Genomic DNA, 12,529 nt, shown 5'->3' with positions numbered 1-12,529 from the left:
TGTGAGCTACAATATAGTTAGCACAGGTGTGTATTAAGTGTTTTGTCTTAATATTTCAGCATTCGGTGTGTGTGTGTGAGAGGGAAATGGGCAGTAAAAAAAAAGGGTTGTGGCAGTCTCCGCCTCAATTAATTTCAACCCCTAATTTCTTTTTTCTTTCTTTTATAGTTCTGGTAAAAACAACTGATAAAAACATCAAAACACTAACAACTACAACATTTACTACAGAAACTGTGACAAAAGGTACCAAAGCCATTGATGGCCATCAGCGAAGGTCCCACAGCCCTCCAGCCAGCATAGCCCTTTTCCCATTATGCCTTTTTTTTTTTTTTTTTGTCCAATCCCTCGGCTGCATTACCTTTTTAACATGCTTTCACACAGAAGTACAGCAAGCCAAGACGGACAACACACAAATTTCAAGAACACAATCAGAACAAGAGACAGGCATAAGGGTGACATCATCATCATAATCATCATAACACGACGTGGCGCTACTAGGACAGTAATGGGGCTGGTTAGCGAAGGATGTGGAGAGTATACAGTAAGAGGCAGGAATGATGGAAGTAAGAGGGGTAGAGGTAGGGTGGGCGGGAAGGATTTTGGTGAGCGTAACCTGAAGTTGCAGAAAGGTTCACTCCCTTAGAAGAGCGAGCACAACAGCATTGAGCCGTAAGTGGCTGCAAAAACAGTACAGGCCATTAGATATTTCAAATATGTCACGCTTCACATCACAAATACACAAGAACAGATGAAAGAAAGGTAAAAAGTTGGCATGAGATAGGGCTGCACAATTAATCGCAATTTTATTGAAATCGCAATATGAACTAGTGCAATATCCAAATCGCAGGGGGGGCGCAATATTTGTTAAAGGCAAAATATGTGTCAAACCATTTTTAAAATAAAGTATTGTGGTGCCTACAAATCGTATCCTACAGACTAAAAAAAATAAAATCTGTTTGGTACAGATCCTCAAATCCTTTTAAAAAAAGAAAATGAGAATGATTCAAAAACGATCAATCTCTCCAATATCATGAATCGTATTGCAATCGCAATATCAGTCAAAATAATCGCAATTAGATATTTTACTAATATCGTGCAGCCCTAGTGTGAGAGTGCGTCTGTGCTTTCAGATTAGGTAGTTCAGACATGTGAGGAGCTTTAGACTTTGACCCATGGCGCCTCTCAGTGTTTGTCTCCAAACACCGCAGGGCAGACAGATGGAGGCCCTCTGCAACTTCAGGATGAGCTGGCCTGGACGTTTGTTGTGTCTAAAGCTCAAGAGAGGTTCAACCCTAATGGCTGGAGCACAGGGACCTTAAATGTGTGTGTGTGTGCGTGTGTGTGCGCATGCGTGCGTGCGTGCATGCATGGTGTGTGAGTAGTTTTTATATACACCCCAGGACCTCAAAACAGAAACAAAATACCCATTCATGCTCAAATCCCCTCCCTACACCCTGAAAGTACATGTTTCCCCTTACTCCCATATAAATATCTATTTATACACAATTCTATTAAATAAAATACCCCTTTTGATTAAAAATGACAATTCTTTTTTCAAAACAATACTTTGAAACACATGTACACAAAAAAACAGCTGAACACAATAGAAAAACACAAAATTAAAAAGGTCCCTTCAGTAACGAATCATTTCTAAACCCCTTAAAAAAAAAACTGTGTACAGATGCTCAAACCTGACACTTAAACTTGGATGTTAAATTCTGATATTACAGCAAGTAGATATTTGTTGCTCCCGTTCCCATAAATCCAACCCTCAGCTGTGAACTGTAAAACAATACTTCTATTAAAAGTAGACGTTCTGCTGCTCTCTCAAGACTAAACAAAAAAATCTAATCTTTTCAGATATTATACTTGTCGCCCCCAGTTCGGTGTTCACTATGTACTGTATGTGAAGTGTATTTGATTTTTTGTTATATATATGTATTTTTTTGTTTTTTTAAACAGGTTTAATACTTTTCCAGCAGACCAAACAAAGGGGAAATAAAGGCCATGGGAGACAAGGACCAGGACAGCATCACCCCTGTGTCGCCACCAGAAGCATGCACCATCTGCAAGAAGGGGCTGACATCAGCCGAGCGCCATCATCACCTAGCTAGAGTTGGACTGGATTGGTGTTGGTCGGTCATTCAGTCAAGCTTTGAAATATGGTTGTTTTTTTTTCTGTTTTTTTTTAAACTTTTTTTCTATATGTATTTTCCCCACTTTTCTGTTTTTACAACTTTCCAAGCAGCCTCTTCCCGGCCAGGATCCAGGCACCGGTCCGACCGCGGAGAATAATGCTCCAAACAGCTTTAGAGTTCAGGCAAAGCTGGAGATGGAAGAATGCAACGGTTAGTGTGGAAACTCTCTTAGCCTTGGTCTGCAGACGGCCATGCAGATGATTTAGGTTTTATATGTTGAGGTTTTGAGATTTCCATCTGTGAGATTTCTGCCCTTACTCCAATTCAGTAAGTAAGTAAGTAAGTAAGTAAGTAAGTAAGTAAAGTAAAATGTATTTGTATAGCACATTTCACAGATAAAAATCACAAAGTGCTTCACAACAAATGGAAGGATACACAACATTTATACATTACAGTACATAAACAAACTAAGCAGAAAACCACATAAAACCGGCATAACCACACTATAGTCTAATTAAACGCCTCTTTGAAAAGAAGAGTTTTCAACTCAGTTTTAAAATTTGTAACTGAGTCTAAACAACGTACGGAAGGAGGCATTGCGTTCCACAGCCTAGGTGCCACAGCTTGAAACGAACGGTCCCCTCTAGTTTTAAAATGTGTACGGGGGGCAACTAAAAATCTCTGACCTGTAGATCTCAGACTACGTGAGGACGTACGCAGCTGTATCAGGTCAGAGATGTATGGGGGTGCCTGACCTTGTAAGGCTCTAAATTCAGGTGACTGGAATTTTGTTTGTGCTGTTGTAACAGCAATGTGAGAAAAAGTCATGTCATAGTATATTAGGTCATAAAGTTATTGTATGTCACAGAGATGGGGACTCGAGTTTTAAACTCTGACTCGAGTCGCACACACAGTGACTTGAGACTTGTCCTCAAAAGACTTCAGACTCGAGATGTGGGACTGGTGAACAATCTTTATTTTTAGGAAACGTCTGAGCTGAATGTTATTTATTTCATTATGTATTTAGTTAATGTTACACTGGGTTTGAGAGTCTGGGGATGTGCTGACTTACAGTACTTAATAAGCAGTCAATAGTTGTAGACAGTGCACATTACATTGTTGTGCTCTGTAAGTGAAAAATAGGTTAGTTCTTCTTGCTAATAATTACAACAATTAACAATATTTTCCTGACACCCTGTGTAACATTCTGTTACCATTTATCCAGTTCTTCTCTCAGAACCATGTGGTTCCAGATGGGTTTTGTTGCACATAAAATTGTTAGCTATATCATCCAGATCTTAGTACTAGATAGATAAGCATTTTAAGTTGGTCAGTTTAGAATTTATAGAAAGTTTAAGCAGTGAAACATTTTAAGCATTTAAAGGTGGTGCTATCCAGACACTTAGTAAATAACATACTTGATAAGGAAGTTAACTGCAGCGTGTTAACATTTTTGTGAACTTTACATTTCACATTTGGCAGCAATTTTGTTTTGCATTTAGCTACAATGTGATGTTATTTAGTTTATACCATGGGATGTTAATTATGGTGCTGTTAGGTATACCATTTTCTGTGTTTGATCTTATGCCCCCACAGAGCCTGCACAATAGTAGGCAAGGTCTGTCATTTTGATTCAGCAACAGACAAGCGAGTCCTTTCTTTTTTAGTTCCTCAATATTTGGTCTGTACTGTATGTTCATGTTACAAGGCAAAATACAGTTATTAACTTGAAAGTAAAGCATTCTTGTTTTTTGTTTTTTCATATTGCAATAGCCTTTTTATACTAAATATATACCAAACAACTATTTAAAGCTGATACTGTATGCTAATACATAAAGGAGTCATATCATATTACATGCTTTAAATTCCTTATTTATTGATATACAGTGTTCTAAGCAGCCTGGATGGAACGCAGCAGGTGATATAACACTCATTATAACCATGAGAGACTTGGACATCTCTGGTATGTCATAAAAATGCTATAAAAGTCATAAAAGATGTCAAAGAAGTTATTGTATAGTATGTGACAAAATGCTATTAAATAGTTATTGTATAGTATATTATAAAAATGTCATTGTACATAATGTCATTAAAATGTATATGCCAGCTCCCTAAATTAGGCACAGAGTCATCAAAACTTTGAGAACCCCTGGTCTACCACAATCCTTACATGCAGCAGGAAACTGTTAACATTTCAGACTGTCAACAGTGAGGAGTTATCACCTTACCTGGGCCTGGGTTGGCAATTCACTGCAGGGGTGCAGCCGGTGCTCCTGAGCAGTGGAAGTGCACGTTGAGCCATTTGGCCTCGCGGCGATGCCACACGCGCGTCTCTTCCGACTGGCAGGAGCGCGGCCGGCCCTGGCCGTCCATGAACTGCGTCAGGCGGATGTAGGCGATGCAGGCAGCATCGTCACCGATCAGATGTACGTGGGGGTTGAGGATGGTGGTGTGCACTGGCTTGCTGTTTTTACTCAGAACTGTGGGGAGGGAAATGTGCAGGTCAGGTGTCAATGTGTAGCTGAGGAGCCAAGTGTTAGATAACTGAGGGGAAAGTAAATTTATAATTTATGTATTTGAATAAAAAGGACCAGGGCTCCAGACTAACTTTTTGCCTTGGTTGCACTGGTGCGCCTAACTTTTTATATTTAGGTGGACCAGCGCAAAATTTAGGTCCACCCAAATTTTTCAACGCTAACGTTAACGCTGAATGGCGATACACGATATATAGCTGTATTTTTTTACAAAGTGGGCTAAATGTTCAGTTTTAAGTCAAAGCCACTTTTCACAAGCTCTTTTATTAAAACAGATTGTGATTAAAATAAAATGCAAAGACAGGGTTTCCTTTTCCATTTTAAAAATATACAGCTGCAACACATGTTAATGAAAGTTATCTAAAATAAATAGCCTAGGATATATAAAAAAAAAATAAATAAATATATATATATCTGAGAAAGCTACTTCACTTGTTTTCAACAACAATAACAGACTGATTAAAAAAGAAAGAGGACGCCCGGATAGCTCAGTTGGTAAATATAGAGGTTTGACTCCGACCTGCGGCCCTTTCCTACATGTCATCCACCCCCTCTCTCCCCTCTTTCATGTCTTCAGCTTTCCTATCAAAATAAAGGCCGAAATCTTAAAAAAAAAAAAAAAAAAATAAACGACCGAAAGACAGGGGGAGTGCGATGGACTGAAGCATATGCTACTCAGAGAGTGACGGCTGACTCATCAGCGGCGTTACACCAGTCTTGTGTAGGCTATGAAATGTCTGTATCGTCACTGCGCTGCATTTTTATGAACTATGATCCAGCAGGCTCCGTCTCTCAACGAACTGAAGTTAGTTGCATTTAATAACTTCTAATGTGTTTTTCGCCGTGGCGGCCGCAATAACAGAGAGTTACCAGCGGAAACACTGGTACCAATACAGGTTTCCCTCTCATACTTAACAATATACAGCTGTGTTAATAACAATTAAAACTGTAGACGAATGTCAGCATGTGGACCGGCGGCGCTGTGTCTCTCCATGTTTCAGGGGAGCCGTGTGTGAGTGAATGGGGGCGGGGCTGCGCGAAGAGTAAGAGGAGCGACCAAACACAGGCACGGCTTTCCAGAAGGAATGGGTCATGTAACGCAACATTAAACCATATCCATATAAACGACATCGCTTCGTTAGTGGAGAGGCAGCGGATGCGAGGACGTTAGGTGCACCGGTGCGACCTAGGAAAAATCTTAGTCGCACCCTTACAAATTTTGGTCGCATTTGCGACCAAATTGGTTACACTCTAGAGCCCTGAGGACATTTTCATGTTTCATCATATCTCACTTATCATTTTACACACATTTCCTCCAAAATTCAGCATGACAGTAGGTGTGTCTGGAAGTGCTGGAATCTCTCTCTTTTTGATCCTACAATACACGTTTCTAAAGGTGAACACACTGCAGGCTTTAAGAGGTTTATATTCCTGCCACTCTGATACATTTATACCAAAGATTTCTAAAGGGATAAAAGAACAGATGCAATGATTAGTCAATTAATCTGCAATAATTAAGATAGTCGATACGTTTTTTTAAGCAAAAATGCCCCAAACTCACAGGGTCCAGCTTCTCAAACATGAATATTTGCTATATTTTCTTAGTCTTCTATAATGGTGAACTGTATTTCACCACTAAGTTTCACATTGTTAATTCTTGTAGGCAGAGACATTATCTCCCTGTTTTGTTTGTATCGTACATGTGCACAAGGATACAGTCCCACAGATGGTTTAACGCTATTCCACTGATTGGGAGTTGGTGCCGGAAATACTCCTAAGAAACGTAGCAATGTGAGCAGTGAATAAGACCGCAAGCTAGCAAACATGGATGTAAACACAGCACAATTTAGGATATTACAAAGTAATACTATAGTTCTACTAGATTCAAAGAGACCAATCAAGCACTACAGTAAATCGATGAAGACTGCGTTACAACACTGGGCAACTTACGGTTCTCAAAGTAGAACTTGTGGAAGTCCATGCCCTCCACCAGGTTTCCAAGAGCCTCTGGCTCAAAAGAAGTCAGTCCAGGGTCACAGATTCTCCTGTCAGAGGAGAAACACAACCAGAGATAACCTTAAGAATTTATCCTGCAGTGAAGAATGTGGAGGACTAAATACTGCAGAGTACATGACAGGTAATGTATGCATTTCACAGGAAAATATAGTGACAAAAATACTCTCAAGGCAAAAATCGGAGCCTCAAAAGGGCACTTGAAAGATAATGACTTGTATTGTTTACGTTATGTAAACTTACGTGTAAGCCTCAAAATCCCCATTGTTGATAGCTTCAATCAACTGCTCTGTCATCTTTATTATCTCCTGTTTACGAGCTGAAAACATAGAGATAGAAAGAAATAGAGGGAAGACAACCAGAAGAGGTTAAAGATAATTTGGAAGTTCAACATACAAATACCGCTTTGTGAAACCTCTGACATTTGAAATAAGTTCTGGGAACCGCCTCTGGGAATAACAGTGACATTTAAAGTCAGGAACTGGAGACATAAAACATGTTACATATAACATACACCAAAGATAACTAAATAAAAAATGCCTAATAGTCTTCACAAAAATATCATGTAATCTGCAGTTCAGTCTTTATAGAACCAGATCAAATCTGTTTGTTGGGCCACAAGCAACACTTTTTGGGTGATAAATCATCTCATTTCCGTTTTCTGCAAACCATCACTCACATTTGGACACAACCTTTAGGCAGGAGTTGTATTGTCCCCAATGATCAGAGTGAGGTTTGTCAGTGTCCATCAACTGATATTATGCTTAGATTTGGCATTATTAAATCAGTTTACATTGATATTAATTTTTGCGTTCCCGAGCAGCTACGCTCAACAAAAGAAAAAAGATCACTCATTTAAAAATATTAAAAAATATTCAATGTAATAACATTAGATTTATCATACGGCAGACAGTATGAATACTTTGAATTTATTTTAAATTTTTTAAAACAATCAGATCATGTTTTTTACAAGATTATGTCAAAGTCATCACTTTTTTTTCATTTACGTCATTTACGTCATTTACGTCATTCTGTTCATTAAACCCTCGAAAAGTAAACTTATTACTTATGAGAATGTCACCACAAACTGTATACATGCAAACAGTGAAACTTTTGCCGCTAACTTCCTGAAAGGAAGGTGTCTGTAACGTCTGGTCAGAAATCAGGTTGAGTTAAGTGCAATAAAGCATTTTAAAGATATCACAGGTCAAAATATGCCCTAACAAATGGTTGAAATGACTTCAACTAAGATGAACAGTCAACTCAAACACAGTGAAAGACAAAATTCTTTCTCTGTTCACACACAAACCCACAACCATTACATCCAAATCCAAATTCAGAGAATGTGGCATTAATTCATTTGTAAAACATCACACCAGAAAAGCACATACTGCATGCATACACTGTGCACATGCAGCTGCTGAGCCAGAAAAGCCAGCTAGCAAATCCTTCACACCTGCATGTATCTCTGTGTTCATAAGTCCTCACACCTTCTGCCATAAGGTGGCACGGAAAGGTAGAACAAATGGTATGAACACTGCTTCAGGAGCCTTTGCATAAGCACTGCACAACCTGCCTGGCACTTACTCTGCTGCAGGTTGCGGCCGATGCCTGCGTGGGGTGACAGAGCGGACTCTGGTTCAGGACAGGAGCTCTGAGCTGGACTGGTCTGAGGGACACTGGGGCTGCTAGCAGCCTCCTGCAGGGGACCAGCTGCAGGCATCCCAGTGAAATAAAGTTATATTTAGCAAAGCTGAGACGCCATGTATATAAGTATTTACATGGCATTTAAAACAGTTAATTCTGTACCAAGTATATGAAAAAGTTATTGTAGGAAATTAGACTTCAGACACTCAGCGTAGAGGGGGAACAGTAGCTTGCAGGCAGGCCTGGGTGCCAGTAGGTGGCAGCACAGGAGGGCAGAGGGGAACTGGTGCAGTAAGTTGGTGGGAAGAGAAGGAGCCTTTTTAAATGGCAAAATGTCTTAGCTTGCTTGTAGGGTAGATTTGTTTGTTGAAGAAAGGTCAGGACACAAAGGTCAGGGCTAAGAGTTGAATCAGGTAAACTGCTGCCGACTTACACGTGGGTGGTGCGCAGTGAGGAGACAGGGTCTGTTCCTCTGTAGGGCTGCACTGGCTTAAAACGGCACTGTCTGTACCAGTAGACTCAGAGGCAGCCACTGCCCCCATCCCAAGACAAACACAAATACAAGCACACTGACAGGGAGCCTTGGAGGATGTTTATACAATCTCGTACTAATTCTTTATAACTGAATCTATCAATAGTTTATCATTTAATCAATTGTTTATGCTGTAACTATTTTGATAATATATTAATCTAACATACCAAAGATTTGATAGTACCAGCTTTTTCAAATGTGAAGGTTTGCTGCTTTTCTGTAATTTATGATAGTAAACGGAGTATCTTTGGGTTTTGGACTGCGGCTGACCAACTACAACAAGACATTTCAAAACATCTCCTTGGGCTGTGGGAAATTTATTCTGACATTATACAGACAAAACGATTGAGAAAATGATCAGCAGATTAATCGACAATGTAATCAATTGTTGATTGCAGCCCTAATCACAAACTCCCACAGCTTGATGAGACATCTTCAAATTGCTTGTTGTTTTGTCTGAGCAAAATCCAAAATTATTCTTATATTATTATTAATTTACATAAAAATAAAGAAAAGCCACAAACCCCTGAGATCTGAGACTAGATGTTTGCTTCAAATTATCAAAATTATTGCTGATTTCTTGTTCAATTGTGTTTGTCTGTTCTGTATGTTTATTAATATAAAAACAATTAAAAATTGTTCATAAAAAAATAATTATTGTTGATTATTTTCCATCCACCAATTACTCAATTCATTGACCACATTTTTCAACATGACAGTCTACTAGGGGTGGTACGGTTCATGAAAAAACATCCGAACCGCGCCCGCCGCTTGTCCGGTTCGGTGTGTGCCGCACGGTTCGACGCATGCGCAATGTAGCCTCGTGCCCGTCAGGTGCCCGTATGTGACCTCAGACAGCGTGTTTCCTTTTCACCCGAAATAAGAGGTTCGTACAAGTTACCAACAAAACGTACAGCGAAAGACCGTGCAAAACATTTCAGGCCAACCTGTATACATTTTAACCTACTGTAACATTTTTTTCACTCTAAAGTCGCTGAAGCGGCTGCAGTTTAGATCCTGTCGGGTCTCTGCAGCGGGCGGGGCTGCTCAGTTCTCCCCGCAACTGATGCACGCACACACACAAACACGGTGGATGCAGAAAATCGCAGAAAAAACGGAGATGTGACGTACAGGAGGACCTGACAGCTACGCTCGTTATTGTAAGTGCAATGATAAGTCCAATAAGTACTTTATCAAACCGTATGACTGTGTGTCCCAGCCCAGGCCAGGATAGGAAATAACAATGTAAACTGCAAAAGACGGAGCTTTAAGAGTTCCTCTTTTTCTTTTAAAGGATACATTTTTGTAAGAGCTACACTGAAGTTGGCAGTTTGATAAATGAAAAGTCATTTCAATTGATATTCTGTAATATTTCAATCTTCATGTGCTAAAATGGCACATAAGTTCCTGTAGATGGCAATACACATTCTCCTTTTGTTGCCAAATAAGTTAAAATCATGTTGAAATCATCAATGTCTTCCCTCTTGCTGTATCAACATCTCACCTAGCTTTCCTCAGAGATGGTCCCAATAATGTGCTTAAAGTCAAGTCAAATTCAGTTTGTGCATGATTACATGATATAACTATATAATTATGTAATACTGTAGCCTACATTGTGGATAATTAAGCTATATATATATATCATATGCTGAAGTATATTGCTGGAGTGTTAAAGATTAAAAGAAAAAATAACAAGAACCGTACAGAACCGAAAACCGTGACCCTAAAACCGTGATACGAACCGAACTGTGGGTTTTGTGAACCGTACCACCCCTACAGTCTAGTACTTATTACAACACACTAAAGAGGGCACACTGATACCCAAGAGCAACCAATTCCACACACACAGACAGAAATAGTAAAAACCAGCTGATTCAGACACCAGAAAGTAAGAAAAAAATAAGCAGGACAAGGTAAACCTCTCAGGTCGCTCCAAACTGAATAACTTCCAAGAAGCTTTAAGCACGAGCATCAACGTCACATGGAGATCAGCAATCTGTTGCACTCGCTTTGTTCAAATGTACTGTAGTTTAGTTTGAAAGTAGTGTGGGATTGAAAACAGGTTTCACCATACAAGTTAATTTGATTTAGGAGTTTAGATATAACTTAAAATGTGTACCATTTAGTTTAAACCACTTGAACTTACTATTGCTCCATTGTGGAACCAAAGAGCTACTATCCCATACACATACTGTACATTTTAACTTCAATGTTGTTGATTAGTCAAAGAGAACCAGGTGTTAAAAGTTAAGTATTCCCCGTTATTTGGAATATAGGACTGCAAAACATTGATTTTTTTTTTTTTTTTTTTTTTTTAAATGCATTAATTCCAAATTTATTGCTTGATTGCAGAGTGCTGCAGATGAAACGTCACTCTTTACGACAAGGTTTGGTTTATTTAGTTATGTTGTAGCGTAAGCAGAGATGCTGCAACAAATTGAGTTTAATGTGAAACTAACTAGTTACAGTTTAGTAGTTTGTGTCCATTTACACTTAACAGCTGGTGCAACAGGCTGCATAAAAACCTGTGAGTTGCAGAATTGTTGGTATGCAGTCACAGAATGACATTCAGGTCGCTTTCTTCTGTGCTTCATCTTAGTGACATTTCCTGTGTTCACCTTTGTGTTAGAGGTAACTTCACTTACATAAATTACATCACATTCTTTTATCATATTATTTTATCCAAAGCAACTTAAAATAATTAAGTGCATTCAACCTGACAGAAACACAGAGCAGCCTCTTGATTGCATGTCAGAGATGATCCACTATAAGATCAGTGCCGGTAAACCCAGAGAAAACTACCTTAAGTAACTGGATTAACTCTCTTCTGGAGGTAGCTCTGTCCTACTTTATTCACCTGAAAGCAGTGAAGGGTTATCCCCGAGCTAAAGGCGACTAATTAAAGGCGAAAGTGGCATGTGTATATGATGCACGCACTCCACAATGAAAATGAGGCAAAACAGGTTTGACGTTTGACTCTGGAGCAATTGAATAGGATGTAAATGGAGACAAGAGCAAAAGTATATCCTTTGGCATGGCAGCACTATAATCAGTCCCCATACATGCACAGTGTTTACATCCAACTCTTCCCCTCACATTTGTCTTTCCTGTGATGCTCAAAGGCATTTGTCTACTAAACTTACTTGATCTCCAAGCCTCAACTACCCTAGATATTGTAATATTTTCTGATCTGGAGTTAAGCACAGTGACAAAACTTTAACAACACATTAAGTGAACAAAAAAGGCATGCAGAGTAGGTGAAAGTTGGACAAGTACCTTTCCTACCTTTCATCTCCTCCTCTTCTGCGTTATTACAGCTCTCTGTGGAGCCCTGTCACACAGAGAGAGATGGAAAGAGAAAGGAGTTGGAAAAAGAGAAAGATGGATGAGGGGAGAAAAGGGAAATAGCAAGACAAATAATGTTTTAATGTGCAAGTGAAACAGGGTTGGAAAGCTTTGCACACTTCGCCCATACGGACACATAGACAACGTGACGGACAGATGGACGGGTGGACAACTCCCTCCCAGGAGCACAAACCAGCTAGGACAGCAGCGAGGAGAAGTGCAGAGAGCCACACATATATGAGCAGCAAAGGGTATGAGCAATTTGAAATTGTGTGACTGATTGTAACAGTGCATGTCGGTGCGTAACTGCTCCTCAAGAG

General features: G+C 39.5%; 1 protein-coding gene across 39 annotated transcripts in view; it reads right to left on the bottom strand.

Annotated features, from left to right (window-relative positions):
• Nucleotides 1-316: 316 nt before the first annotated feature.
• The window catches only part of camk2g2 (calcium/calmodulin-dependent protein kinase (CaM kinase) II gamma 2), a 63,878-nt gene continuing 51,665 nt past the window's right edge, over nucleotides 317-12,529 (bottom strand). For 11 of the 39 annotated variants that reach the window (XM_039784052.1, XM_039784055.1, XM_039784064.1 and 8 more), the window contains 7 exons: nucleotides 12,141-12,195; nucleotides 8,766-8,864; nucleotides 8,273-8,398; nucleotides 6,929-7,004; nucleotides 6,623-6,717; nucleotides 4,367-4,618; nucleotides 317-2,326 (listed from right to left, as the gene is read on the bottom strand). In XM_039784052.1, coding sequence (XP_039639986.1) covers nucleotides 4,386-4,618; nucleotides 6,623-6,717; nucleotides 6,929-7,004; nucleotides 8,273-8,398; nucleotides 8,766-8,864; nucleotides 12,141-12,195 — 684 coding nt within the window. In that variant the 3' untranslated portion in view covers nucleotides 317-2,326; nucleotides 4,367-4,385. The remainder of the gene's footprint in view (nucleotides 2,327-4,366; nucleotides 4,619-6,622; nucleotides 6,718-6,928; nucleotides 7,005-8,272; nucleotides 8,399-8,765; nucleotides 8,865-12,140; nucleotides 12,196-12,529) is intronic. The other 28 variants (XM_039784075.1, XM_039784078.1, XM_039784084.1 and 25 more) reach the window with 7 other exon arrangements.

Source organism: Perca fluviatilis, chromosome 19 (genome assembly GCF_010015445.1).
Source record: "Perca fluviatilis chromosome 19, GENO_Pfluv_1.0, whole genome shotgun sequence".
Lineage (NCBI taxonomy): Eukaryota > Metazoa > Chordata > Actinopteri > Perciformes > Percidae > Perca > Perca fluviatilis.
This window is presented reverse-complemented; position numbering and strand designations above follow the sequence as displayed.